Source organism: Chlamydotis macqueenii, chromosome 15 (genome assembly GCF_036417535.1).
Source record: "Chlamydotis macqueenii isolate bChlMac1 chromosome 15, bChlMac1.mat, whole genome shotgun sequence".
NCBI classification, from domain to species: domain Eukaryota; kingdom Metazoa; phylum Chordata; class Aves; order Otidiformes; family Otididae; genus Chlamydotis; species Chlamydotis macqueenii.
Genome location: NC_141570.1, coordinates 14,520,003 through 14,546,930, shown reverse-complemented (window position 1 = coordinate 14,546,930; position 26,928 = coordinate 14,520,003). Strand labels below are relative to the sequence as shown.

General features: G+C 49.1%; 1 protein-coding gene across 3 annotated transcripts in view; it reads left to right on the top strand.

Annotated features, from left to right (window-relative positions):
* Nucleotides 1–26,928, top strand: part of AXIN1 (axin 1) — a 68,122-nt gene that overhangs the window by 29,984 nt on the left and 11,210 nt on the right. For all 3 annotated transcript variants that reach the window (XM_086759529.1, XM_086759530.1, XM_086759531.1), the window contains 3 exons: nt 9,754–9,894; nt 16,466–16,562; nt 22,084–22,221. In XM_086759529.1, the coding sequence (XP_086615655.1) occupies nt 9,754–9,894; nt 16,466–16,562; nt 22,084–22,221 (376 nt within the window). The remainder of the gene's footprint in view (nt 1–9,753; nt 9,895–16,465; nt 16,563–22,083; nt 22,222–26,928) is intronic.

The window sequence follows — 26,928 nt, the reverse complement described above, 5'->3', positions numbered from 1 at the left end:
ATTCAGTGAAATAAAGTCTTTTTTTTTTGTGCAGGATTATTGCTGAGGGTCCCTCAGTAATTCTGCCCACCTCGTCATTACTGGGGCTTTACCAGATGTCTTCAGGAGCAAGCCAGCATTGTTTTGAGGCACCAAGTCAGGTGCCTCATAGATGTTCAAAGTATGACATCAACCCATTTCTTCTGCTGCCCAAATTTGTAATGTCATTAAAATACCAGGTTTGTTGGCAAGAAGTTGGTAACAATTGTTGAATTTCATGCCGTTGTTTCAATGAGGATCAAGTGAAGCTAGCGAGTCTGCAGTCGAGTGGCTCAGCCTACGTTACGTGGCCCAGTGATACAAGCAGTTTAATGTCAAAGCTGCGACTTGTTTTGATCAGACGCAGGCCCCTTGAGTTGCGTATCTTCCCATTTCAACTCAGCCATCAGCAATATCACTGCTGTGACTTAAGAACTGGGAAATTTATCCCTGAAAGCAATGCAGATGTGGACTGCGGTGCTGGGGTTTGTTCCCTCCTGGAAAGCTTTGGTGATGTAAGGAAGGACCGAGCCCAGGCCATCTTATTTGCGCTTTGCTTCCAATCCCCAGTGTGGCCCATGTACCTGTAGATGTCCCTGCCCCATCCCATGTTCTTCCAACACTCCAGAGGCTCGATGGGAAGGAGGGGAATGGTCTGGAGTCAACTGGCCCAAAGCTGGATGCTTTGTTCCCATCCAAAAACTTACTCATCCTACAGGCCCGAGTCTTAAGTTACTGAGCTTGCAGAGAAATCTGCTCGTAATTTCTTTCTTGTTGAGCAGAAATTTTGGCAAGGAAGAGCTGAGGCACTGGAGAATCCCCAGTTCTGCCTGGTTATACCAGGCCTCCTCAGATCTTTCCTTGGAACGAGCAGGCAAGAGGAAATACTTTCCATTTCAGAGAAGCGTGGACAAACAGCGTTGCTTCAGATGGAGAAGAAAAGCAGCAGACGAGGTTACAGCACTGAATCCTGCTAGCCAAAAGCATGCTCTCGCCCTTCTTCGATCATTCCTGGAACACAGCGTTCTTATTGTGTTCCCCCTCACTCTGCTCCGCGCCTCTCCTCGGGCTGGGGACTCGGAGATACCCCGACCGCGATGCTGGTGGCTTTGGGGAAGTTAAAAACAAGCATCAAACGCATCTCGGAAATGGACCCTCTCCCTCACCTGACGTTAGGTAAACGTGTTTTCTGAAAACCTGAATCCCGTTAGGAAGGTTCCCGCTGCCTGGAAAACAAAGTACTGGCTTGCCTGGTTTAGTCATTAAGTAAATTTGTGGTTTGGTTGAGACGAAAAATAATGAAGAAAAGCTGTTGAAATCCCAGGATTAATTTGATAGTTTGCAGGCAGTGGTGTTTTTAAGTGGAGCTGCTGCCTTCTTTGGGTTGTGAGCAGAGCCAGGTATAAACCTGGGCTTCCCCTCCTCCCCGTGCCTCAAAGGCAGGCATTTGGAAATAATTTGTTTCACGAAGGCCCTCGCTGGGCGGGCGAGGGGGATGCTCTGGGCTGGAAGCCGCGATGCGTGGGTGTCTGCGCGGCTGGAAAGCTGGGAGATGCTTTCGGCCACTTATTTCGTCGGCGGAGGAAAGCGGGATGCAGGGATCCTGGGCTGCAGGCAAGGCGGGAGGAAGGGACGGATGGTCGCTGGCTCGGTGTGACGTGGAAAGCTCTGAACGGCTGGGGGTCCGCTGGTGTTTTTACATCTGCAGCGTGACAGTTGTTCCCAGTTCTGTTTCCTCTGTGCCTCCCAGCTGCCCTGCCAGCCTTCCCAGGGCGGGGAAACTGCGGGGCAAAGGCCGGGGAGCCCGTGCAGAGAACCCCATCGCTCTGCAGAGGGTCCCTCCTCTCCGTGGCCCCAGTTTATCTGGGAGAATCACCCGGGAAAGCGGAGATGTGGGAGCTAGCACTGCTGTCTGAAATGGCTAAGGTGTGTGTTCATCCACTTAAACATATTTAATTTTTAATTTATATATATATATATATATATGTTCTGACATTACTGCTTATGCACGTGATCCTGGTAGGAGAACTCTGTTCTGGAGGTGTCTGGAAGATGTGATCCTCAGGTCCTCTCACTGCGTTTGGGATGCATTTTGACATCAGTCACAAACGTAGTTATTCGGGCAACTTTTTTTTCTGGCAACATGCGTTGCTCGGCCCATCCCTGTGTGAGCTTCTGTCCCTTCCAATAAAATATCATAAATAATTCTATGGCATATTGTCTGACAAAGGCCATGGTGTGATTTACAGGTGGCAGCGATGTACCTTGAATCCCCAAAATACGCAGAGGAGATGCTGAGCTTGCTCTGGTTCTGCGGCTTCTGAACAGCTGATGGAGCCGGGCTGCTCCACAGCGGCTGCAGTTCAATCACAGTTAATGCAGTCAGATATCCTGTAGACTTTGTAGAAAATGTCCCTGTTTAATGCCAACCCTTAATAATGGGTAAGGATTCATATTAATCATGGCATCATTTTTTTTAAAAGCTCTGTTATGCTGTAAGTTCAGCCTAATAAGTTGAACTGAGTCTAAGCAAATACCTGTTACTGTTACATATGGAACAAAACCTTCTGCGGCATTTGCTTTATTTCAGGACGATGATCCAAGCGTCCTGTTAATTGGTGTACAAGCATTGTGTTGCCCATATTTTCTCTTTAATTTATTTCTTGTGCATTGAGCTATTAACTAAACGAGGGGTTTGGTCTTATTCTCAGGAAGATGTGCGCTGGTTTTAGGAAGGACTTGACTTTATTGCTTGGCAATAGTGGATTTTTAGTTTTTCTTCTGAATCTGTAACTCGTGGAGAAAATACAGTATTACCCTGGGGTGAGGAATGGGCACAGCTGTGTCTCTGTGGGAAGGAGGAGCTGGGAGGGTTGATTTGTAGATGGCAGGTGAGATCCTGAGGGACTTGTTCTGCAGTTTCCTTGGAACACAGCGTCTGCGTCCTGTTGTCTGGAAGCCTTTCCCAAGAAGGTTGGTGTGGCAACAGGGCAATACAGCCACCATATTTAGCCTATCTAGTCTTTATTTGCCTCCTGAGGCAAACAGAGTATTTCCTGTATTTCAGCTTCCCTCCTGGATTCTGCCAGATCCTGAATCTCTCTTGTCACATAGCTTGCTGTATGCTGTGATCTAAATTATTGGTTTCAATGAATGCGTCTTCTGTACCTCAGTCCTGCCCCAGAAGTTAGTACGTCCTTGGTAAATGCAAAGGAGTGAGAAATTGGAAACTCAGGCTGGTAGATCTCGGGTTTAGCTTTTGTAACTGGGCTTTAATACTCTGGAATAACTTTGAAGCTTCCCATAAAATAATCTCCGCGTACTCCTAAAATGGAATTGAATGCCTTAGAATGAAAGAGAAGAGGAGCCCTTATCTGTACTTCTAGTTAAGTTTTTATTTATTTCCCTTCTTCCTCCAGCGTGGGAGGATGAATAAGTACGGAAGGAGATAGAGATTTGCAAAGGCGAGGAGCGCTAAAGAGCGTCGTCGTCTTCATCGGCTTTTAAAAGTCAGACTGCAATCATAAATTCCCTGATAGCTGGAGCACGCAGAAGTCGTCCTTAAGCCTACAAGTGACAGGCTGCTGTTGCTTTTCAAACTTAAGATTTCTTTTTTTTTTTTTTTTGTAAGACGCAACTTTGATCTGGTTCCTTTGTAATGCTCTGCAGAGCGCCGGGGCCGCTCCGCTTGCCGGCTGCGGGGCTGGAAGGGAACTTTCTTGGCAAGAGCCATCTGGAGACCTCAAAGAAGAGATTAACTTGTCCAGAATTGATGTGATCTTTGAAGAAGCTGCCCTTGCCTAGAACACGTGTGATTAGCTTGACATTGGCGGTGATGAAGTTGAGATGCACAGCAGTGTCTGAGCACTTGCAGTAATTGGAAGCGTTTTAAGTGGAGCAGCCCGGAGGATCTGCAGTCAAATTATCGGCTAAATCTCCAATGTTAACCTCTTGAGCAGACTTTGCGTCTTTAGTGCAGGTTAAATCCAGTCGGGAGGAAAGGTTTTCAGCTTTGCACCTTCACAGGCATTTTGTTCTTAGCTCCAGAACGTACCCGTGACGAGGTACGGGGGAACGCTGTGAGTGCTTTGGGACATTTCTAATAATTTTATACCCAGTATGGCACAAATCTTGTGATGGTTGTTCCACCATGGATTGGAAACGGCGACTTTTCTGTTCACGTGGTAGATTAATGCGATCTTGTAAGTCAGACTCCTTGGTGGATGCTGTTCCAATCCCTTGTTTGAAGGTGACCCTGCCACTCGGACACTCCTGTCAGCACATGCTATTTAAATGAGCTGAAGGGATTTGCTTTGGCTCGGACATCACAAGCGAACATGTGCACCTTTTAATTTGGTTGACTGGTTGTGATAATGCAATGTGGTATTGCGTGAAGGATGTGACAGTCACCCGCTGGTTGGTAGATGTAGGTATGGGAAGGAAGGGAGCTCTGCTTGAACGTGTCTGGCCGGCCAGAGCGCTGTCATTTTGGAAGCTTTTTCTTTTTTTCTTGAGTGGAAGTACGTAACTTTTTAATGGAAAAAAATATTTTTTTTCACACTGAATAAATGGGAGATGTTAAAATAATGAGCTGGAAGGATGTGTCAGCATTAGACTGCGTCCTCCTAATCACAAAGATAAAATTGCCAAATAAATGTAGGGTTTAGTCCTGATTTTCTCCTGCAAATGTAGTTCTGGAAACAGTCATCTTTAAAAACCCAGGACTATAAAAGTTTAAACTAAGTTTAAACTTATTTTAAAGTGGGGTGGGAGCCTAGAGACTCGGTAACTGGGTCTCGTTGAGTTGCAGCCCTGCTCTGTGGTCTCTGGGCACCATCCGTCAGCTCAAACACCACCCACCGAGGAGCAAAGGAGGAGTCGTGTCCCGCAGCGAGGTTCCTCACTGCTGCGCAGGAGGGAGGGCATCACAGCTGCTCAACCTGCCATCAGCTGTGCTGAGAGATTCTGAGTTTCTGCAGAGCCCATTTTGGGGTGTCCTTCTCCGGGATGTACCCCTGGCCCCGCTTCTCCTGCAGCTTGGAGCTTTCCAAGGCAACTCGTGAAGTTTGGATGATTGTCAGCTGCCTCATGGCTCAAGCTGTCTAGAAAGTGAGACTTTCTAGAGCTGCTTACCCAGACGTTGGTGACCAAAGGCTCGGCCTATGTCATGGGAGGAAATCTTCTGGAAATGCTGTTTGGGGGAATGTAAGGAGAATGCATTGGGGTTTTGTGGTTTTCGGCTTCTTGAGTCTTTATCTCTTGGGTTTACTACTCTAGTGCAACTTCCTTGATAGTGTGAGGGTTTGGAGCTGCCTGGCCGTGCCACCAGCAAGTTTGGAGATGCACTTGTCTCAGGACCCATACAGGAGGAGGACTGCCAGCCTGCCTGGATTCTTTAGCAAGTACAGTTCTTTTGAGTAAAAATTTTCTTCCAGAAAATGTCAGTGTCATAAAAACTCAGCGCTAGAGCTAGAGAAGATGGTAGCAATGCAAACTGGTGGATCTGACCAGCTTCCATGTTAGACTGGGAGCTGCTCTGGCCACACGGGAACTGCTGGCAAACTTGGGAAGACCGTGTCTCACAGACCTGCCAATAGTGTGTTGTGCAATTTATTCCCTCCAGTGAAAATATAAACTCTACAGAATTAGTTGCCTACAGGTCTTTCATCTCCAAGGAAGTTTCCTTCTTCCCTTATTTTTTAGAGTTTTTTTTCCATGCTTGATGAGGAACATCAATGAAGGAGGTACATAACTGTTGAGAACTGAAGGGATTTGGGGTTGCAGGCAGGATCTGTGAGGTCTTTCTCCCTCTGTGGGTTCTGAAGGTGGTGCTTCCCCAGAGCACGTCAGCCAGGGCATGCTGCTCTTTGGCAAAAAATTGAGGGCTTTGCATCTTTGATTTCAAATTGAAATAGCCATCAGTGGGGAGCTGTGTGATGGAGACTAGGGATCCCAAACTGGAAGGAGTAGGATGGCCTTAGGGACTCGCGATGCGGTGGGGACTCCAGCTGGGCCAAGAGGACCGGAGAGAATCTCACCTCTCTTCTCACTTACGTCGAAGCTCCAAAATCCAACGGCGCTGATGTTCAAAGTGCTGTGTGCTGGCCTTGGTTGGATGAGTGGGAGGTGTGGGGGTAGGATGCAGCCAAGACAACACGCAAAATAAACTCTGAACAGGTAGAAGGAAACCCTGCGGAGATGCTTGCTGTGTTTCTGCAGCAGTTTTGGCCCTTGTCAGCATTACCAGAATTGACAGGGATCAGCGGAGGGCTTTATGCAAAGGAAAGGCGGCTGGTCAGGTTGACTTACTTGGGTCGCTGTGATCTCTGTTATAGTTGTTCCCTGTGTGATTATTTTGAGGGTTGAGCAACGGAGAGCTGCAGAAGAGCCATGCAGCTTTATTTCTGCCGTGTGTGAAAGGTTCTGTGTTCATTTCAAACCCCTTCATTGCTCTTTCCATCAAAAAAAAACCCCAAAACTCCTGAAGTCTGCAGGAATTTTTGTGAAGTCTGACTTGAAATGCTCACCTTCCCTTTTATCGCCCTTATCAGCGCGCAGAGCTCGGTTTGTGAGATTTGGAGCTGACATTTCAAATCGCTCTGAGTCTGCCTGTATCCCTTTTAAAGCGGGCTGCCCTCCCAGATCAGAAGTGACCAGGGTTTTTTTTTTTTGTTAGACTCCGTGTTCCTTTAATGTTTCCCTCCTAATAGATGTTGAAAGCGTTCTTCAGAGGCACGGCACAAAACGTTCAGATAGTGATACGAGCCAGCTGAGGAGAGTTGTCAGGGAGAGGGAACATTAGGAGAAGGATTGAATACAGATGGATTCCTCAAAAGTAATGTAACCTGTTATGATTGCTTTGAAATCCTACACCCTTTCCATCTCCTTACGCCTACCAAAAGTTTACATTTGCATTGATGTATGAGAGGCAGAGCTGAAATGGAAGTAATCTCTGTTGTATACACGCTTAAGTGTGTAATTTTAGCTACGTACAACAGTTGTGACCAAGCTCACGCCTGCATCCTCAGTGGGGAAGCCCACAGCCGTGGAAAGCTGCGGGAGAGCCCGTCCATCCCAGCTCCTGCGGAGGGGCCGGGACCACCCGGCACCTATCTGCTCGCTCTTGGTTCCTTCAGCCGTCTCGGATCCACACCGGACAAACTCTCCAGATGCGCTCTGCTGCTCTGCCTTTGTGAGAGCAGATACCAAGGAGAAGTTGACTGATCTGTGCATTTTATTCTATAAATCGTCGTGCTTTCTTAATATACTCTGAGAATAACCTGTACCACTTCCAGACAGTCCTGGCAGAAGGTCCGCTAGAAGTTGATGCTCTGTTTTAATTGGGTTGTCCAAAAAGCATCCTTCCCTTTGCCCGCAGGGAAGGCCTGAGCTGTCCGTCATTCCGGCCTCAATTTAAGAGGCTGTATCAGCCTCCGGCACGCAGCTGTCGGATCGGATGTGACAGGAGGGTTGCGCTGTGCGGCACTCCTCTAATGCTCAGAACTGACCGGTACGCGAGGGGAGAACTGGAGAAGGGGGGTGGTAAGGATTTTACTTACTATACCTTGCTTTTTAGGCAAATTCAAATTATTTCCAGCCTTAAATATTTGCCCTAGGAAGCTGTTCTGAAATCTGATTGAATATAGAAATAAGGTTGCTCTAGTGCATGTTTACAGCGACAGACACAAAATTTGTGTGCTGGGTGACGTCTGTGGTGACTCGCCATCCCAAGGCGCCCGTAAGTGTTCGTACCCAGCCAGCTCTGTCCTGCACCCAAGCGCAGATAAACCTCACAAGACTTCCTTCTCCTCAAACAGTTGTGAAAAACCTCAGCTGACTCGGTTTTGGATGCTCTCTGCCCCGGTCTGCAGCTGAGCTTCGTCCTCCGAGGAGAAATAGCTTGGAGTTTTCGTTGGCCTGTGGCAAGCGAAATACTGGTTTTCTGTTTGTGACAATGGGAGGGTAATTTGTTGCCAGCTGACCCCGTGGTGGACCCAAACCAGTATGATTTTTCTCAGCGACCAGTGGACATCCACGACCCCATGTGTTATAAGGAAAATTGTCTGGTTCTGGTCCAGGAGCAGAAGGTGAATAGGGGCTATGTGGATGGGGTGCCAGCTGGAGGCTAGAGCCCTGTCAAATTTGGGTTTTAAAATACCTTGGTAATGCTTCCACCCCTGCGCACTGAGCACCACATCACACATAAATCGTTCTGAAATCCTCCGCCTTAAATGGCTTCTCTGCTAGTGGCGGTTTGTGTAGCGGCTGTCTTGCGTTTGTACTCCGTACGAACGTACAGAAACTGCCAGCTCTTCCCTTTGCTGGTGTCTCCCTCACCTTCAGTCCTTCTGTCTGTGCCTGTCTCATGGCTTTCCTTGTCTTATCTAAATGTAAACTCATCAGGGCAGGGGCTCTTTTCTGTTGTCCGTAGGACTTTGACCACTGCAGTAGAGCCACAAAAGCTTTTCACATCAGAACCGGGAAGCACAAATTGCGTGATGTGTCCTCCTCGGAGGTGTTTGCTCAAGGTCCATTACAAAGCACATCAGCTAGGTGCCGGTTACTGAGTTACTAAATGAAAGATCACGCCGATGAACTTCGTGATCTGAATTAAAACAGGACTCTGATTTTCAGAGCTGGTACCAGAGCTTGGAAAACCCAGGAATTCATTGACTTTAAGATATCGTACCAGTGCTGCTCTTCGTGCAGAGGGGTAGCAGGGCATGAAATGATCCCGTGTTGGTGTGAACCTTTCAGCTTGTTCCTCCTTCTGGCAGATTGCGAGATGACTTGCAGTGACGACAGGAAGCCTCCGTGGCCCGACTGTCCTGCGGTGTGGCGGAGCTGGAGGCGCGTTGGCAGCAGTGGCGTTTCAATGCCAGGGGCAGAGCCAGCGTGAAGGAGCTCTTGCCTGCTTCTTTCACAGGCTGCTTCGCCACTCGTGCAGGTCTCCTCCTGACCAAGGAACTCGCTTCCCAAGCTAGCTCGTGCAGGCGGTCTCTCTTCTACCATTTTGTTTAAAAGGAGGAGGTTGGCCTGCTCGCACGTGTACTTGAATAACCCGTCTGCAGGACAAGGCCTGTGGTTGTGTACAAACGAGCCTCCATAGATCCGTGAACAGATTGTCCGTTGGAAAAGCCGGTGTGATTAGATGATCCTCCCTGGTGGAATTTGCAAGTGTTTGATGTCCCCGAGCGTGACGTTTGAGGTCGGCTTTACATGCTGCGTTGTAAGCAACAGCCATTTCTTGCTTTACCTCCTTCCCTTGGCAAACGTGTTGGAGTAGAGAGGGATGTAAAACAAGCAGAGAATGGGTGAGCCATGCTGCACACCCCTTGCTGTTGGAAGACGAGAAGCCCATTTTGACCAAGAAAAATGCTGTCTTATTATCGAGGTGTTGCTTTTAGATGTCCTGCCTTGCTCATACAATGACAATGTTAAGCCGTTGGCCAGCAGTTGACCATAAATCTTGATGGGAACTGGACTTCTTCAATGTAGTCTTGTTCCTTCCCTTCTTCACCTCTAACAGCATCATCTTCATTACTCCTTAAATGCCCTTTTGCTTCCAGTTATCGGTGAAATCGTTCATGGTTCTATCAGTGCAACTTAACATGAACGCAGGTTATTCAGTAGCCTGTCACCGATGCTGGGGCTCCAGGCAGAGTCCTTCTGCCCAGTGATGCAGAGTACGGTCAAGGTTGTGTCCTTCTAATTTGACTCTCATTTTTCTTGCAGGCATGGGTCATGGAGAGAGCCTGTTAACCCTTACTATGTCAACACGGGCTACGCCTTGGCACCAGCCACCAGTGCCAACGACAGCGAGCAGCAGAGCATGTCCAGTGATGCCGATACGATGTCGCTGACGGACAGCAGCGTGTAAGTAACTCCAGTCTAGTGGGACAATAAACGGGACAATAGCGTGTTTGTTTCTTCGGCGTTGGTGCTGCTGTTGTGTTAGTCTTGGGGAGCTGATGTTGGGGGCAATATCTGACCTAGACCAAGGTATCTTCTGAATACCAGACAGAGCTTTCTACTTACCTGGGTACTTCTCATGTTGAGGGTTTTTTTCTGCCAAACTGTGCTCAGCCTGCGATTGCTCTTCAGTAGGATTGGTGACCAACGAGTTCTAGTTTATGTCTGAGGACCACTGCACTTTAACACAACTTGTACCAGCAAGCCCTCGCCAAATCAGTTTTGCTTTTTCTAGTTCCTACCCTCACAAAAGTGCCCAGCATCTCACCCATGAGGTACCTTCCTTAAAGATGGTCTGCAAAGGGAGAAAAAAGAGATTATGAGATTTTTGTTGTGACTGCATCTCTGTGATGGAATAAAAAAGGACTTGGGGGAAAATACTCCATGTTTGGTCTGGTTTTTAGTAGTGCAAATGCAAAGTGTCTTTCTGTAGAGCAGAAACCCTTTGATTCTTCAAGCGAAAGATGACAGGTTTACAGAATTAGGAGAGGGTTTTATTAACAGCAGTGCTGTAAACACAAAGTCCTCCAAGAGGCTCGTTTAGTGTCACTGTGAATGTCGGGAGCTGTCAGACCTTGTTGGAGAAAGTTTCCAGCCTGTGTCGTGGATGTTGTTAGTGGATGCTGCAACGGTTCCCCATGGTAAGCTGGCGAACGTGCGACATGGTAAAGGGGCTCCTCTGTCTGCTGTGGTGGCTCTGTGTGAGCTGGTGGCGTCCTTGTCCCTGGCTCCGCAGAGGCTTGGAGCCGTTTAGGAGCAGCCATTGAGTCCATTCTGCTGCCTGGCACCAGCTCCTCACACCTTACCCACGTTGTGCTGCAAAATGAACGAGGCAGACCTTGGCCAAAGCAGCATGGGAGGTGGAGGGTGCCCTTGGGACAGAAAGCTGTAGAGGACCGCTAATTAAAGGCTCAATTTGATACAAATCCAGCTGCTTTGCCACATCCTTCTGCAATTCTTCATATTCATCAGTTTATATGGAGGAGTGCTCTGAAGCTAGCAGGGGTCATCTAACTTCTTGTTATCAGGAGAGACAGATATAAGAACTCCTCAAAATTAATTAGCTTTTAGCACTTCCTTTTCCACTGGTCCAGCGGGCTCATGGGGTTGCACTGATGGTTGTACCTGTGATGAGTTGTGATCATTTATACCAGAGTTCTTCACCCTCCTAATTTTTATTTCAGTTGCTATAATTTATCTCTTTCCCAGGCAGAGTAATTTCTGTGTGACCATCCTCTGCGTTCTTTATTCTTTGCTCCTTTTTCCTTTAGGCATTTTATCCCTTCTCTGCCCACCATGGGCTGCTTCTAGGAGTTTAATTACCACTGATCCGTGTGCTACCTTCTGCTAATAACTAACCCAATCTCAGTGGTTCGTTTTAAGTAAGTCTCAAAAATCATAACTGTAAGCCTGTGATCTTTCCGTGCATCTCAAACTGGTTGCACACAGATTGGTCCCCAAATTTGGATTCTGGACCTACAGCCTTGACCTTTGGCTTGCAAAGACTGTGTCTGCTTTCAACGCTTGCTCTTCATTACGTCCTTTAAAACTCCAGTACCGGGTTTTGTTTGGATTTTACATGGTGTTGCTGAACCTATCTGCCTCCCAAGTTTCAAAGGAATTTTTGCAGAATTGCTCAAGGCAGCAAAAATGAAGAACAACCAGATGCACGTTAAAGAAGGGACTCCTGCTGCTTGACAAGACTTGCATGTCTCAGTGCTTTGAATTTAGGCCTCCTCTAAGGAAAATGGCAATAAAAACCTCGCTCTGCTGATGAGCGAGGTTCTTCCCTACGTGTGCTGTTTACGCACAGCAGTCAAGCTCAACAGCGAAGAAATCTGGCGTCTGCTCCACGGCAGCGGATGAAGCGGGTGTGATCCCGAGATGGAAACCTCTGTGACGCTTTGCCAGAGGAGAGTGTGTCTGGACAGTCGGGATGCAAACGTCGGCTAATTGAGGAGTGCTAACAGTAAGCCAGGAAAGCATTTGGGCGCAAAGAAAGCATGCCTTGATGCAAGGCGTGCTCCTCCAGCGTTGGCCAACTCAAGTCGATGGAAAAGGCAGACACACTGAGTGGTCGCTGGTACTCTGACGTGTTGCAGTTGTCACCAGCTCCCATCCAAGCTTTGATACCGCATTGATCACGGCAAAGCAGGGTTCGGATAAGGCTGCACGCACAGCCCGGCTGCGTAAAGCCTCTGGCAGACCTGGGCGATGCTCTGGCCACCTGGCCTCTTGCACTGGGGCGAAGGGAGGCAGGCACGGGCTTTTCGAGAGCGCCCAGCTCACCGGAGTGTTTTTAAAAGCCATTTCTGTGGTACCAGCTCCAAGCACGCTTGCCTAAAAGACAAATTTTCAACAGGATGTCTTTCCAAGCACTGGTAAATATTATTGTAATGGGTTGAATTTATATAACGAACGTGTTATCAATCCCTGTTGTTTGAGGAGTTGGCTTTTTGAGTGGCTTGAAAAACATTGCTCTTCAATGCCTGTGCTCCGCTGATTATTTTTCAGCCTTCCTGTGTCATACAAATTCCTCTGCCCTTGTAGGCAAAACAGCTCCGATCCTCTCTGCTGAAACCTGTTTTTATAATTGGCGTGGCAGCTGTGTTGTTTTAGCTGGTTTACTCGGAGGCAGGGTCTGGAGAGGACACGGTGAAAAGCTCCGCTGAGCGCTAGTACGGCAAGCGTGCCGTGGCCACAGGTGGGGCCCAGTTGCTCGCTGCTGGTGGTCGGTGGTGGCTTGGGGCTTTAGGGCTCTGCCCTCACGCCTGAGCTGCTCAGAGCCTGCCCCAGGCTTGCAGCAGCATTTACGGTGCGTCCTGGTCGGCTCTTGCTGTCTCGGATAACCCCCACGTACAAATAGCGTCTTCGATGGCCTCTGCGTGGGAGGGGTTGTCACAACAGAGACACTCAAGGGAAATTAAGGCAAATCTTGGTAGGAAGGAAGGTAAAGGGCAGAAGCTGAAATGCATTAAATCGCCGTGTGATGTTCCAGTTCAGACACAAAAATGCCTTAGGTCCATCTCTTTCTTCTCTTTATTTCTGCAAAAGCTCACAGTGGGTAAACAAGAGGTCATGCCTCCTCTTTAGCCCGGTGCTGCGATCCAACTAAACAACAATACTCCTTCCTCTGGGCCTTCCTCTGTCCTGGCTTATTTTGCCTTCAGGAAGCCCTTGGTGCTGGTGGGCTTGGCCGGAGGGATGCTTGTTCTTCCCCAATTCCAGTCAAACCTGCCCCAGAGCAAAGAGCTTTAGGACAGTGGTTACTCCTTCATAAAATCTTGTGGATTAAATATCATTCCTCGGATGACTGGCCTTTGGCCAAAATGCCTGGTGATTTTCCCATCACACTTCTTTATGTGAGAAAAGTCTGTTGGTGACAGTGGTGCTTTGGGTGAGAGTAACGGGTAGAAAATACCAGCATCGCTGGGGGTTTGTTTCCTGTCTTTCCTGCAGCGAGTGATCCAGAATGACCTTGAGTTCTGCTCTATTTAAACAAGTTTAACAGCTTTTTGATTTAAACGCTCCCAAATGATGATATCCAACTTGTTAGGCTCAACGGTTGGGTTGGGAGGTTGAGTTTGAAGATTGTCTACAAAGGAGCAAAGAGACCGCCCTTGGTAGAAGACTCCAACTTCAGAGCCACAGCAAAACCCCCCTGCTCACCAGAGGCTCCTGCAGGTCCTTTCAGAGAGGAGAGGAAGCCCCCGCGTTTCCCCGATAGCAAACCAGTTGTGTTGTCATTAAAGAAACGATAGAAATACTCTTGCTCCCCTCATTGCATTTCAGCGCAGAGCTTTCTGGTGCTAGAGAAGACCGCGTGATGAAACAAGGAAAAACAGTTTGGGAAAGTTTTATTTTAAAAGTAGATGTGTTCTAAAAAAGTTTTGATTTTATATATATATATATATATATGAAATGTCTCTATCTGTTGAAAATATCTCAAAGCAAGCTACCTGACGAAAGGAAAACAAAAGTACGGTATTGGTTTTCCGTGCTTTCCCCCCATCTATTGAATAAGGTTTTGTTGGGATAAAATTAAAGTGCTTATCTTTGAATTTGCTTCCTCTGGTTGAGTTGGCACAGCACATTGAACGAAGGAATGTTCCAAGTTCAGAGGTGGCATTGGGGAATCTAGTTAAAATGACATCAAAGGCAGCACAGCGGGGCTGAACATGTGTTTGAAGCCGGATAGATTAGAGGCCATTATCAGCCTTTCGCTACTGTGCTGGGAACAAAAGTCGCTCTTTCCGCTGGGACTGCTGCTGGGGAGAGTTTAAAAAAATAAAAAAAGGAGAGAGAAAGAAAGAAAAATTGCACCTTCTAATATAATGCGGCTTTTCCCGCGATGGCCGCGCGGCTTTAGCACACAAGTCGTGTTCTGGCGCTCGGGTTTTGTGCGGTGGTTAAGCTGAAGTGTTGTCTATTGATGCCAACCAGCCATGGCTAATATAATCCTCTGGATTATTTTTTTTTCCTATAAAAATTGCCAGTTGTTTTGTTGCTGTCCAGTCTGGAAAAAGCCGTGTCGTGATGTGATGAGACTCTTTAACCGTTGTGACTCTTAAGTTATTTTTCAAATGGAGGTTCATCATTAAAGAAAACGAAGCCATCTCATGAAAGCCGTCGTGATCACCGTCGGTATGGCAACCCCTGGGGAAATTGTTGGCTCCTGTGAGGTGTTGGGCACAGCGGAGGTGATGCTCCCAGACACACTCTTCCTCCTCCCGCCTTACCTGCGGCCACTAGCTGGAGCTGTAATTAGCCTGGCTAATTTTCTCTTCTCTCATTTGTCTTCCAACTAAAAAGCACTCGTCATTAATCACAGGTTTGATTTTATTTTAATGGTGTTTAATTTTGAATGCCTGGGTTACTGCATTTGTCTGATGTCCTTTGGTGGCAGTTCTGCCTGCGCCCGTGTTTCCAAGGAGCCGGCGGAGCAGCCGGCCCGGAGAGCCGATGGCGACCGTCCTCGCGCAGGCTGCTGCTTGCCACTCGGGAGGTTTGCAGGCAAAACGCTGCAGTGAATTGTTTTTCCCTTGCCAAATGGCGTCTCCACTTCAAAAATCTGCCGCTTAAACTGTTTGGCTTGTGTTCTGGAGGAGCAGCTGTGCTTGGCAATTGGGGAGGGGGGTAGGTGCTAAGTACATTTGGCTTCTGCAAACATCTCGGCGTTGTGAGATGTGGTGGGGCTGGCTCGTTTGCGCTGCTCGGGGTGGCGCGGGGTTGGAAGGAGGCAGCACGTGTGCACGGAAGTTACTCAGTCCTCGCGACAAACCAAACTTCTCCATTCATTTCACCCCGTTGCACAGCCCGCCCAAGCAGTTACTTTTACTGAGTCAGGGAAATGTGTGAAATAAAAAAAGGAAAGCTCCAAATTGCAAAGCTCCAGGCTGGCGTTTGGTTTTGCATTCGTCGATTTTTTTTCAAAATGACCCAGTGTCACCCAGAGATGAGCCCGTGTCCTTGTCTCATAACTGAGCTCCGCTTCACTCGCGTTCTCCTCCTCCCTTGGTATGAGCAGAGTGGTCGCGATGGTGAGAACAGAAATGCAGTTCCTTTCTTCACCTGCAGTCATCCTCAGCCGGTGATGCTTTGCCAGGGGGGTGCTTAGTGAAGCCTGGTGGCCCCCCGTCACCAGGACCCACACCCACCCAGGCCCCTGTCTTTGCAGAGGGGCTGCGTGTGGCTCAGCAGAGCAGGCCTGCACCGTCCTTCAGCTCAGTCTGTCAGGACCAAAGATGGTTGCCACCGCTGTCTCCTTCATCCGTCACCAGCCTTTTCAGCCAGGGCACAGGCCCAAGCAGGGCTGGTTCACTTGGGTGTTGCTGGCCACGACATCCCTCCCTAACCTCATCCAGCCTCTGGGACAAGGGCTAGGTTCTTCCACACGGTAACTCCAGTATCAAGGCCATGATTTCAGACTGAGCCAGAGATAGTGATAGAGTTGGCTTCTTAAGAGCAGCGGAGCCTACCCCTTCCCTTTGGTAAGCCATTTGAGAAGGCGTCATGCTCTTTTAAAAATATATACCTTCTCCCTGACCGAGTTCCCCTTGGTGTAGATGCTCATTGAGCTCCCACTCCTCCTCCTCCTCCTCCTCCCCTCTCCCAGCCTGCCCTGTGGTTTACTGTGTACATTACAGGCTCTTTTAGAGAAAGCAACCAACTATAAAAGGTACCAGGATGCGGTCCAAGTCCTTCTCCCTGCCCTCTGCCTCGCTCTGCTCCCGGCGGATGCCATGTAAGTCCTCCTGGCACCCGATGCCAGAGCATTGCTGGTGCGCGGACAGGGGTGAGCATCGTTCTCCGCATGGGTTCCTCTTGCTCTGCGCCCTCGCCCTGGGCGCGCAAAGCTTTTCTCAAACGTTAAAGGGGTCTCCTGCCTGCCCTTCTGCAGCATCAAGGCTTAAATGAATGCCGTGTGACGGAGAAAGGCACTAAAGCAGGGCGTGTTGTTGTTTTGTTCCGGCAGAGATGGGATCCCCCCGTACAGACTCCGAAAGCAGCATCGCAGAGAGATGCAAGAAAGTGCCAAAGCAAATGGACGTGTGCCACTACCTCACATTCCTGTAAGTAGCACTATCTCCTTCCCCAGAGGTAAATATGCAAAATATGTGAGATCTCCAGTGTACAGCTGCACTGCTTGCTTGAGTTTAACCCTCCGGAGCGCTGTATTCATTTGGGGGTGTTTTAAGATGGAAATACGCCGTGCTAAGAAAGGGCTTGGTTCTGGATGAGTTCTGCCAAACTCATCATCCAGGGCTTCTCCAAACACATAATTTTTCTTAACTGTTCAGTCAGTAGCTGGTTGTTTCTCCTGGATGAGAATGGAAACGCTGGCTGGCATTTAACTGCAAGCAGGTTACGTGCCCTGGGGTGAGCTGGAGGTGTTTGTGGAAGGTGTAGGAGGCCGTTGGACGTGAAGGCTGATGTAGCTCTCAGCCAAGGTCAACTGGGGAGAAATGCAGCTGTGCCGAGTGGTATTTCTGCACTGGGCAGCCAAAGGGAGCTGAACCTGTTCTCAAGGACTCGGCAAAGCCCACCTGGGGATACGAGGCAGGAGAGCGACGAAGGTGCAGGCGTAAGCATTTCATTTGTCTGATACCGTCTCCCAGGTTGCTCCAGGTAAGCAAGCGGCTTTTGGAAGATGAGCAGAACTCCTAGGGCTCTGCAGCACCATCTGCAGCTCTGCTTATTATTATTTTCTTTTTGTGAGAAGTTACAGGTGACATTTAATATCTAGCAGGGAATAAAGGTGCTGCTTTCCCCTGTGGACAGCTGGACTCCAGCACAAATTAGATAGGGAGGAAAAAAAAAAGCCTCCATCTGCTTTTACCAGAAGTGCCTTCAAACTTGGCGCAGCTGTTCTCATCCCGCCTCCTCAAAGCAGCACAATACTAGCAGAAATACACCCTTGTTTTAATCTGATTTAAGGGAAAAAAAAAAAAACCCAAACGCCACCACTCTTTGTTTTGCCTTTTAAATTAGATTATTTTCCTTAGATGTAAGAGGGTCTCCAGTGCTTTGATCACTGGGTTGACAATAAAAGCCCTGGCTGCGGCCGCTCGCTAGCCATCCTTGCTCAGTCACCTCTCCTTTCACACAGCTGCTTTCACGGCGCGGTGGCTGTTGAAAAGGCTGGCTGGGTGCCTTTTGCTTTCACTCCATGCCGTTTTTACTGTAAGCATGGCTTTGTTAGAGTTGAAGTTTGAAAGCTTGGCCTTTATTTTTTTTGTTGTTGTTGTTGTTGCCGTTCCCCAACAGCAGGAACTACCGAGTTAATTTTCTCTGACTTCAAAGCTTGTCAGTGGCTTTACCTTTTGGATAAAAATAAGAGTGGCTTTGCACACCAGCAATGCCTCCATGAACCACGGGTTATAAACTGGGAGTATGGAGCATTAAATATGTATAGTGAGCTCTGCTTTAACGAACTTCCACCTGCCAAACATTTCTTTTGTGGAACTGAATAAGTGTCATTCCAGCAGCAGTTCTTGCAGGCTAATTAGTTTTACTTAGCATTACATTTTATCGACCTTTTTGGAAACCAGTTAAAAAATAGGGGGCGGGGGGGCACAAGGTTTAAATTGGCCACCTGCTGCTTATAAATTTTTATATTATCCTACTTATCTACATGGTCTTTTAGAATTACATATTCCTCCTAAACTACACACAGCTGCTTCACAAGGATTTTTCTGTGAAACATCCACCGTTCCCATTAGGTTCTGCGCTGCAATTTTAAGTCCCAGGGAAAAAGGCATCTCGATGCGTATTTATATGGGAGCAGAAGACTGAGAAGCCGAGTTAGTTCTAGGCTTTCTCCAGGGAATAAAAGTTTGGTTCAGACACACTGGCACCTCCTGCCAGCCAATTACTGACAGAGAATTGGCGCTGACTTCAGAGAGGCGCTGCTCTGCCCTCGCTTATCAATCAGCCAAGAAAGGCGAAGGTAATTAGACAATATGTTTTGACAACACCAGTGTGAAATGTTATAAAGTTAGTCTTCTAAAATCACCTCGAACTGCACGCTTATTGAATTAAACTTCCCCAATTAGCAAGGAGCCATGCAAATGTTTCTCCAAGTGTTGCTTTTCAAAGCCGGCGGTGAGGTTATCTCGCGGCCTGTAGCTGAAGCAGTCTCCGTCGGCTGGACGTGGTGGTTAGCGTGCTTTTAAACGTGTCACGATGACTAAACTGCAGCCTTTGCTGAAGGTCTTTACGGGCTCGTATCTAACCAGCATAGCCAGAGTCCATGCTGATAGCGCCTGCAGAATGCATGGCATGTTTTCCTAGTGATAGGAGAGAACCTCCTACTTCCGAAAAGCCGTTTCAGAAGTCCTTTGGAGACCTTACCGTTCCCTTACGAATGAGTTATGGGGCTGTTACGCAAAATTCGGAAAGAACTCATATTGCTTTTAATAGCAGAGCTTTTAGTTAGGTCCAGAAGCTATAAACTGTAGTGATTACATGTTCGTAGGAGACTGCCTGCTAGGTTGAACAGCCGTGTTGCCTCCAATTAACGAAGGCCTGTGCTGGTTATGTAGGATGCCCTTCTATGCAGCAGGAGATCTTGGTGCGTGGACGGCTGTGTTCTGCATATTCCACACTTCCAAACTCACTGGTGCTCTTGGAAAAGTTGTGTTTTGTAAAATGGCGCTCTACCCAGGAATGCGATGGGTGAAGGTCTCTAGCTAGGAATGAGACCTTCGGTTTGTGCCTCTGGCTGGAACCCATTACGCAGTGGGTGAGTGTTCCTTTTAATGTGGTTTTCCATCTCTGTCTTGGATTCAAGCAGAGTCTTGGAGCACCAAGGAAGGATAGAGCAAGCAAGTTCCCAAAGGAGGGGTGAAAGCCCTCAAACACTTTGTTGTCTTAAGCCTTCTGAACCAGGTCAGTGCAGTCCGTGCTTGCTGTCCGGTGAGACAGAGAGACCCCTCCACAGTTAACGGGATTGTTTCAGCACAGGGAATTTGTGCTCATTAATCTGCAGTACTGTTCGTTTTGAGGAAATCTGTGTAGCTCATCCTTTGAGCTAGGAATGAAGTCAGACCCGCAGCCGTGTTCAGAGCATCATTCTGCTTACCAGCTTCCTGCGAGACACCATTACAGGTACCTGCTGGGACAACATAGGGCACGTGCAGCCAGTATCTGTGTGGTGAAGGGAGGTTCCTCTCAGCTGCATTGAACTTGGATGGACAGGGAGACCCTTGCAGAGATGCCTTGCACCCTCGAGCAGGCTGCTGAGGACCTCCTCAAGCTGTTGTGCTGAGCGGAAAGCCCCAAGGACGGGGTACTGGGTTTTGCAGATGCAGTGGCTTATCAAAGAGAGAGGAAAACAAGTTCATCCTAGAGATTCTTGGGTTCACTTATTTTCATTTCTATAGTTGGACTTCAGTCACCTCCACTTTGAGAGACTGTGAACTTTGAGAGACGCTGAACTACTAGTTGTAAAAGACCAAAAGCATCTTATCTCGAGTTCCCTGGATACAGCAGTGACCCTGAATGTCTTCAGACCCTCGTGAGGGACAGAGCTGTGATCCTTAAGCATTGCTGGACCTGGAGGGAACCACCTCACTGTAACAGGGCTCGAACGTGTAGGTTAGCAAACTTCAGCCTTCGCACCCGCTGCTGCTGGGGGCTCGGAGGAGACTTCGGTTTGGGATGCTGCCTTGCATCAAAGGCTTTGAAAATAAAGGGAAATTCTCTCCCAGTTCTGCTTTTCCGTGGAAGCCACTGCCATAGCTGCGATGGGGAGACCCGAGACTGTAACTGCTGGGCGCCAAGCTGCCTCTCATTAGGCTCATTAAGTTTCTAACGGAGCAGGAGTTGGTGCTGCCATCGTATAAACAACCGCAGGGAGAGCTGGCACGTCTGAGGTGGCAGGAGGGAGTGAACGCATTGCCTGGCGGGTTGCAACTTGTCAGGCCAGAGAGAAATTTCCCTCCTTGGGAATCGCTGGTGCTGCCTCCTGAGATGGATGGCGGTGGGGCATGGGTTTGAGGTTTTGGGCGAAAGCAGACTCACTCAGCCAGAAGTGCACCTCTGGGCTCCGTGGGGGGAATGGAGAAACGTCACTTGGATCCTAGAAGCTCCCCGGGGAGTAACAGAGCAGGGACCAGCTCTGCCGCGTCTTCCCCCGTGATGGAAGGGGGAGCCCGTTCCCCCAGGGATGCTGCAGCCCAGCACCTTTAGACGTGGAGGAGAAGGCGACGGCAGCGAGCACTGCAGTTGAGATTTGCTGGCAGGGTTGGCTGGGTCTTGCTCTCGGCAAACAAACCAAGCGGTGCTTTAACTGAGGCGTCTCCAACCCGAGTTGGGTGTCGTAAAAGATGTCTTCAGCTCCTCAGTGCCATCAGCAGGATACTGCCTCTATTTTTCTTCCCCTGAGTTCCACTCGGCAGCTGCCAGAGAGAGAAAAACCAATATCATTTGCATACCTTTGTCAGGTTTGGAGGCAGAGCATTATTTTAGCCTTCTGCGTTGATCTTTTGGCTGATCTGGGATAAATTTGGGTGGTCTCTCACCCTCCTTTAAAGATTTCAAGCTCGATGTTTGCTGCTGGTGCTGCATTTGTTCTTCTGCTGTGAATTATCTCATGTCTTCACATTTAATTTTATCTCCAGTCCTGTAGAGTGTATATTTGTCTCATGTCGGTATTGAAATATTTGAATGCAGGTTTTTATACTGGTGAATTTTCCATATATTTTTTCCTCCGAATTAAATTTTTATCTCTGCCGTGTCATTTTTATTTTTTCATGCAGCAGGGATGAAAATGAGGGGAAAAATACAGCGGCTGATAGCTTCGTACTTCACTACGTGAACTCCTTATCATAAAACTTGGGAATTTAGGGACAAAGTAATTCAACATATGGAAGCAAGAATGCCCTTGAACTTCCATAAATATTCATTTGTTCACCTAGAGCAAGTAGAAAAAGATATTTCTGTGCTTTTGAGATTGCTGTATTGACAAAGCAAGGAGGGGATCGTTGCACGGCTCTGAAGAGCTGAGATGCAATCCTGCAGGATCCTGCGGGAAGAGAGGTCGCTCTATGGGAATCGTGGCCATTTGTGGCTGGGCTGGGTTGTAGCAGAAAATGGAGGGAAGTAAGAAGTCTTGGAGGTGACAAGATTTCCGCTCCTTTCTGTGCCTATGGGCTAGATCTGCAGAGATTGAGTCCTCCTTTCTATCAGAGTGAAAACATCACTACTATAGATGTGATTTTTGAGAGGTTTGCCTGTACATCCTTTCCTTCTAACCCTTCTAAGCCCAAGATATTCCTGTTGACCGTGTGTACACTGTGAGAAGAGCCAGCGCATCCATCCCAAGGTGGGATTTGGTACCGAAAGAACTTGTTGAGTTGTGGCCCCAAAAACCCTTTCCCTTACGTGGGGTGATGTGTGGTGCTGGTGCCAGCCGTGGAGCTTGCGGTGCTCAGCTTCCAGCACCCCGGTCCTAGGCTGCACCTCTGCGTCTGCCAGCCCATCCTCCCTCAGCTCCCCACTGGAACGACTGGCGTTTCGAAGCCTCCAAAATAAACCTGTGATTTCTTTTTCATGCACCTTTTGCTAACCCCTGGTGTGTTTTTCCTTCAGCGTACATATCGAATGCCAAAGGATATCCACGTGGAACCGGAGAAGTTTGCTGCAGAACTGATCAATCGTTTGGAGGAGGTACAAAGGGAACGTGAAGCAGAGGAGAAATTAGAGGAGCGCCTTAAACGCGTTCGAGCGGTTAGTAACCTCCTTGCCTTCGCTATCAGCCTGGGAGTCTGTGTGCGTGCTGTACACCACAGGGACCGTTCAGCTGCTGTGGTGGGCTGACCGCTTCCCTGCTCCAACAGCCGTGGTCATCACTTGCATAGGGGCTTCTGGAGGCTCCCATTGGCCCAGGAGCTTCCGCAGTGCTGTTCCCCCATCCATGCAGGGCTCTGTGAGCTCCAGCACTCCCTCTCTGCTGTAAGGTACCGGCTATGGCACAGCAGTGCCCACTTCTGCCACCAGTCAGGGGCCGTGGATGCTCTCCATCGTCTTCTCTGGCACCCCCATTCTCCCCACTTTGTGAGCAGTCCCTTTCGTGTGAGGATGAGGACTGTTTAACAGGGGTTCGCCTTCCCCTGTGGGGCTTCGTGTGACCCCTGTTTCCCCCAGGAATGGTAACCAGAGGGCAGGTGATATGCTTGAAGGTGTTTGGGTCTGCTGTCAGACCGTTTCTACCGTAATCAAAAGGGTTCTGCCCGTCGGAGCCTAGAAAACTTGGAACTGATCAGATGTAGCATCCAAAACCCCTCTCCTGGGCAGAGAGATGCGCTGACCCCACATGGGTGGCTGGGGAAACCCAGCCCATGCCGCTGCGTGCTGTGAGCCCTGGTACCGCTGGGGCCCTGCAGAGCTGGAGGATGTGGTAGGTGGTGCACCAAGGGAAGCATGCCAGGCCATTAGCTCCTCAACAAGCTCCAAAAGGGAGAGAACGAGGTATTGGTCATCTGGCTGCCGTGGCCCTGAGGCAAAGGCTCTGTGCTCTGCAAACCCACAGCTCTTCCCTAAAGCAGAGGTGTTGGTGACTGTCTCAGCGAGCTCCGTGCATTCGGAGAAGCTGAGCCTCTGGGGCTCCAGGGCCCAGCACCCTTCAGCCCCACTAGAGCATTTTTAAATGTTCATCTAGTAGCTCCTTAAACAGAAAAAAGTTGTAGGTGGGTGTATTCACTTGAAATCACATCTGCATTCCAAATGCAGAGAAGTGAGGAAGGCAGAAGGATCTGTGAGATTCCCTCCAGCTCTGAGCATTGTCCAGCAAACTCCCTGCACCTCTGCGTCCAGCATCCAGCCAGAAAAGGCCAGCGAGGTACTGGTTTGTGATTAGAGTCCTGTTCTTCTGGAACTGATCCATTTTCCTGTCTGGTACCTGTTGCTTTCTAGACAAAGCCAATGTAACTGGCAGCATGTTCTGCTAACACATTCCCAGAGCACTATTCCTCCTCTTCATCCTCCTCTTCCTCCTGTGGGTCTGTTGCAGCCCCAACCTGTACCAGACTACGTTATCTCAGCCCTCTGCCTCCTTGAGGAAGCTGGCAGTAGCAATACTATAAAATCAGCAAATGCCTATGTGCCAGAGAATAAATTTCAGTCTGTTTAAACACATTTTTGTGTGACTTAATCTATTTTTAAGCCCAGGACTCCCACTAATGCTATATATTAAACCTCTCCGCCGTCTCCAGAGTGTATTTCATTGACTGGCTGGCATCTGGCATTAGCCATTCAGGAAAAACTCAGAGTAAGCAATTGTAGCTTTTTTAGGTCAGCACTTAAGGTGTAGGAGCCACTGGTATCAGCAAGAAGAGAGCTGGGGTCCTGATAGATCACAGGGGTTTTTTTCATGACCTGAACACCAGGACTACAGGGTAACCTCTTAACAGGTCTGCATGGCTCACTGAACAGCAGCACAGGGAAAACCATGAGCAATAGTCACATCAGGCAGTTTGCAGCTTAGCAGAGAAGCTGGAAATATTTTGCAGAAGCTAGGAAAAAAGGGGTTTTTTTCTCCCCCATACTGAGCTACCTGCAGGTTCCCTTTCAAAGCCACATCACGCAGTAACATCGAGAAGAGGCATCTGATTTAGAGCCCAGCACATTTACTGAAAAGACTAAGATTTCTGTTTATAAAAAAAAAAAAAAATCTGAATTCATTAATTATTCTGAGCAGCATGGGGGAGGATTAGAGTATACGTGGGTTCCCTTATTACCTTTTGAGCCGCTTCAGCCTCGTGTCCGTGCGTGGAAGCTGCAGCATCATGTCATGCAGATCAGAATCGTATCATATGTATCGCTCTGTCTTTGTCTGGACTGAGCGAATTGAAAATAAGCCAGGAGAAGCAAAGCCAGCACTGAGATTTTCACTGTTTTATAAAACATTGCCTAAATAGAGAAGGAACTCGTTTGCACGATGATAGGAGCTGCACTGGTGATTAGGTGAGCTGTCTTGCCTTACTGACCAGTAGCAGCCTGGTGGGGGGGACTGGGAGAAAGCAGAGGAGGGAGCTTGCAGCAAGGTATCGCTCGCCCTTAGCTCATCGGTGCAGATGTCAGCCTCCTGATTCAAAGGGAAGGGCAGCCCCGACCTTGCTGGAGAGTAAAAATAGCTCAGCAGGCAGTCAGCAAAGTGGAAGCCTGTGTCTCTATCTGCGCTGCCTTTGGGAGCGGATGCGGACGTTTCTGAAAATATTATGTCAACAAAGCACCATCTAGTGGTTATGGCACCCGAGCCTTCCCCGCCTGCCACGGCCTGCGCCCGCTGCCGTGCCTGGCCCAGCCAGATGCCGAGCTTTACCCAACTGACCGCAGCGAGATGCCGAAACATGGAAAAGCCAAGCTGTTGGAGAGGAGGCTGCTCCCCAGGCCCACCCCGCCGCGGTAGTCGTTGCCTCTTGCTGGCGCCTCCTTGGTCACGTCGTTGTCTTGCCTTCCCTTTCTTCTGCCAGTGCCGGCTGCGGGCAGGGCGAGGGTGCTCAGTGGGCAGAGGGGCTGTCGGTTAGGCAGCAGGCCGGGTGCGGGCAGGTTTGGGTGGGAGGGAAGGCTGCTGCTGCATTGCCAGGCACAGACTGCGGTCGGGTAACTCAAGCAAGGAGCACCTTGCGATGCCAAGGCTTGACTCTGCCATGTTGTGGAAGGACATGGGGTAATGGTTTTAAAATAGGAGGAGATAGATTTAGATTAGACATAAGAAAGAATTTTTTTACAGTGAGGGTGGTAGAACACTGGAACAGGTTGCCCAGAGAGGCGGTGGATGCCCCATCCCTGGAAACATTCCAGGCCAGGTTGGACGGGGCTCTGAGCAACCTGATCTGGTTGCTCAGGCCATGGTTTAGTAGGCATGGTGGTGGTTGGTGGTTGACAGTTGGACTTCATGATCTTGGAGGTCTCTTCCAATCTTAAGATTCTATGATTCTATGGTTGGAGATGTCCCTGCTCCTTGCAGGGGGGTTGGACTGGATGGCCTTGAAAGGTCCCTTCCAGCCCAAACCATCCTGTGATTCTATATCCAAAGGCCTGCGTTACAGTCTCAGTTTGGGCTCCCCAGACCTCATGCTATTTCTTGTTTTTTTCACTGCAGACTAAGCACGTTGAAAAGATTTAGCAGAACTGCTATCTGCAGCCTTGACTCAAACCTTTGGCCTCTGCCCTGCTCAAGAAGAGAGGGCAGCTTGGGATAGACACCCCGATTTCTTCGTTTCTTTCTGCTGTTTTCTCTCTGCTGGGGCTTTCCTGCTCCCTGCAAGGCTGAGACCAGTGCTGGGGAGCGGGACACCAGCTGCCCCCAGGGCTTGCCTGCACCCCACCAGCTCCAGTGGCTCTTGCTCCGGCCTGAGGACTTGCTTTGGCTCCAGATCTGCTCCGTGACACAGATGAGCTGAGCCGAGGCAAACCGAGAGAGCGCAAATGTGTCTCTGTCCTTCCCTTAGCCCACCCTGATTTCAGCCTTGGAGCAAAGCAAAGTATTGGGTCCCAGGTACTGGCAAAATGGAGTTCCAGGCAGCCAGAAGATTTCCCAAATGCCAGGCACTCATTTGGCTGAACCACCCCAGGCTGCCACTCTCATGCCACCCAGCTTCGGTGTGACAGCACTGCCGGAGCTCTGGGCTCTGAGCGGAAGGGACACACCGCCGTTCATCAGGGATCTGCGCCGGGGCCAGGCCTTGCCCTGCACGCCAGTTGGTGTTTAAACTGAAGAGTTTTCCAGAAAGGAGGTACCAGCCCCTAAAAGGCTCCCAAGTGCATCGTTGGGTTATAATAAGCTGCTAATGAACGCTAACCCCGGCGGTGGGGATTTAGTCAGCACACACTTTGTCTTTTCTGGTCCCTGAGCTGGGTACCCAGGGATGGCGTTTGGCAGGCCGTGGCATCGTGGCTGGAGATGAAAAGTGCCTCTGAAGTCCTTCAAAGCCGTGTGTTAGAAAGTGGCGCGTCCCCTCCGGGCGTGGGCATCGTGTCACGCCCCCAGGCTGGCAGCACCCATGCCTGCGGCGCTTTCAAAGCCTGGCGTTGTCCCTGCTCCAGGTGTGACACTGGGAGGAAGTCTGTTATTTGCTTTCTTGCTGCGTGGTTGGCAGCTGAGACTTTGAAGCTGGTTAGCAAGTGATGGATGATGACATCTGACAGGCAAAGCTGATGGGAGTCAGTGTTTTCCAGCAGATGCATTTGTCTGGCAGGGCAGAGGTACCCTGAGCTGCAACCGATTTCCTTACTGTGCCAAAGGAGTGAAAGAGAGCGGGATGAAAGGACTCGCTGGAATCTTGCTTATGTAATTAAAAAAAAATAGGAATCCTGACTTCCAATAAAGAAACTTCATAAATATCTGAGTTTATGTTGGAGCGTAAAATAGTTTGTCAGCATCAAAACTGTGGCTGTCAGCATGGAGGAGTTTTATTCTTCCTGGCAAGGGCT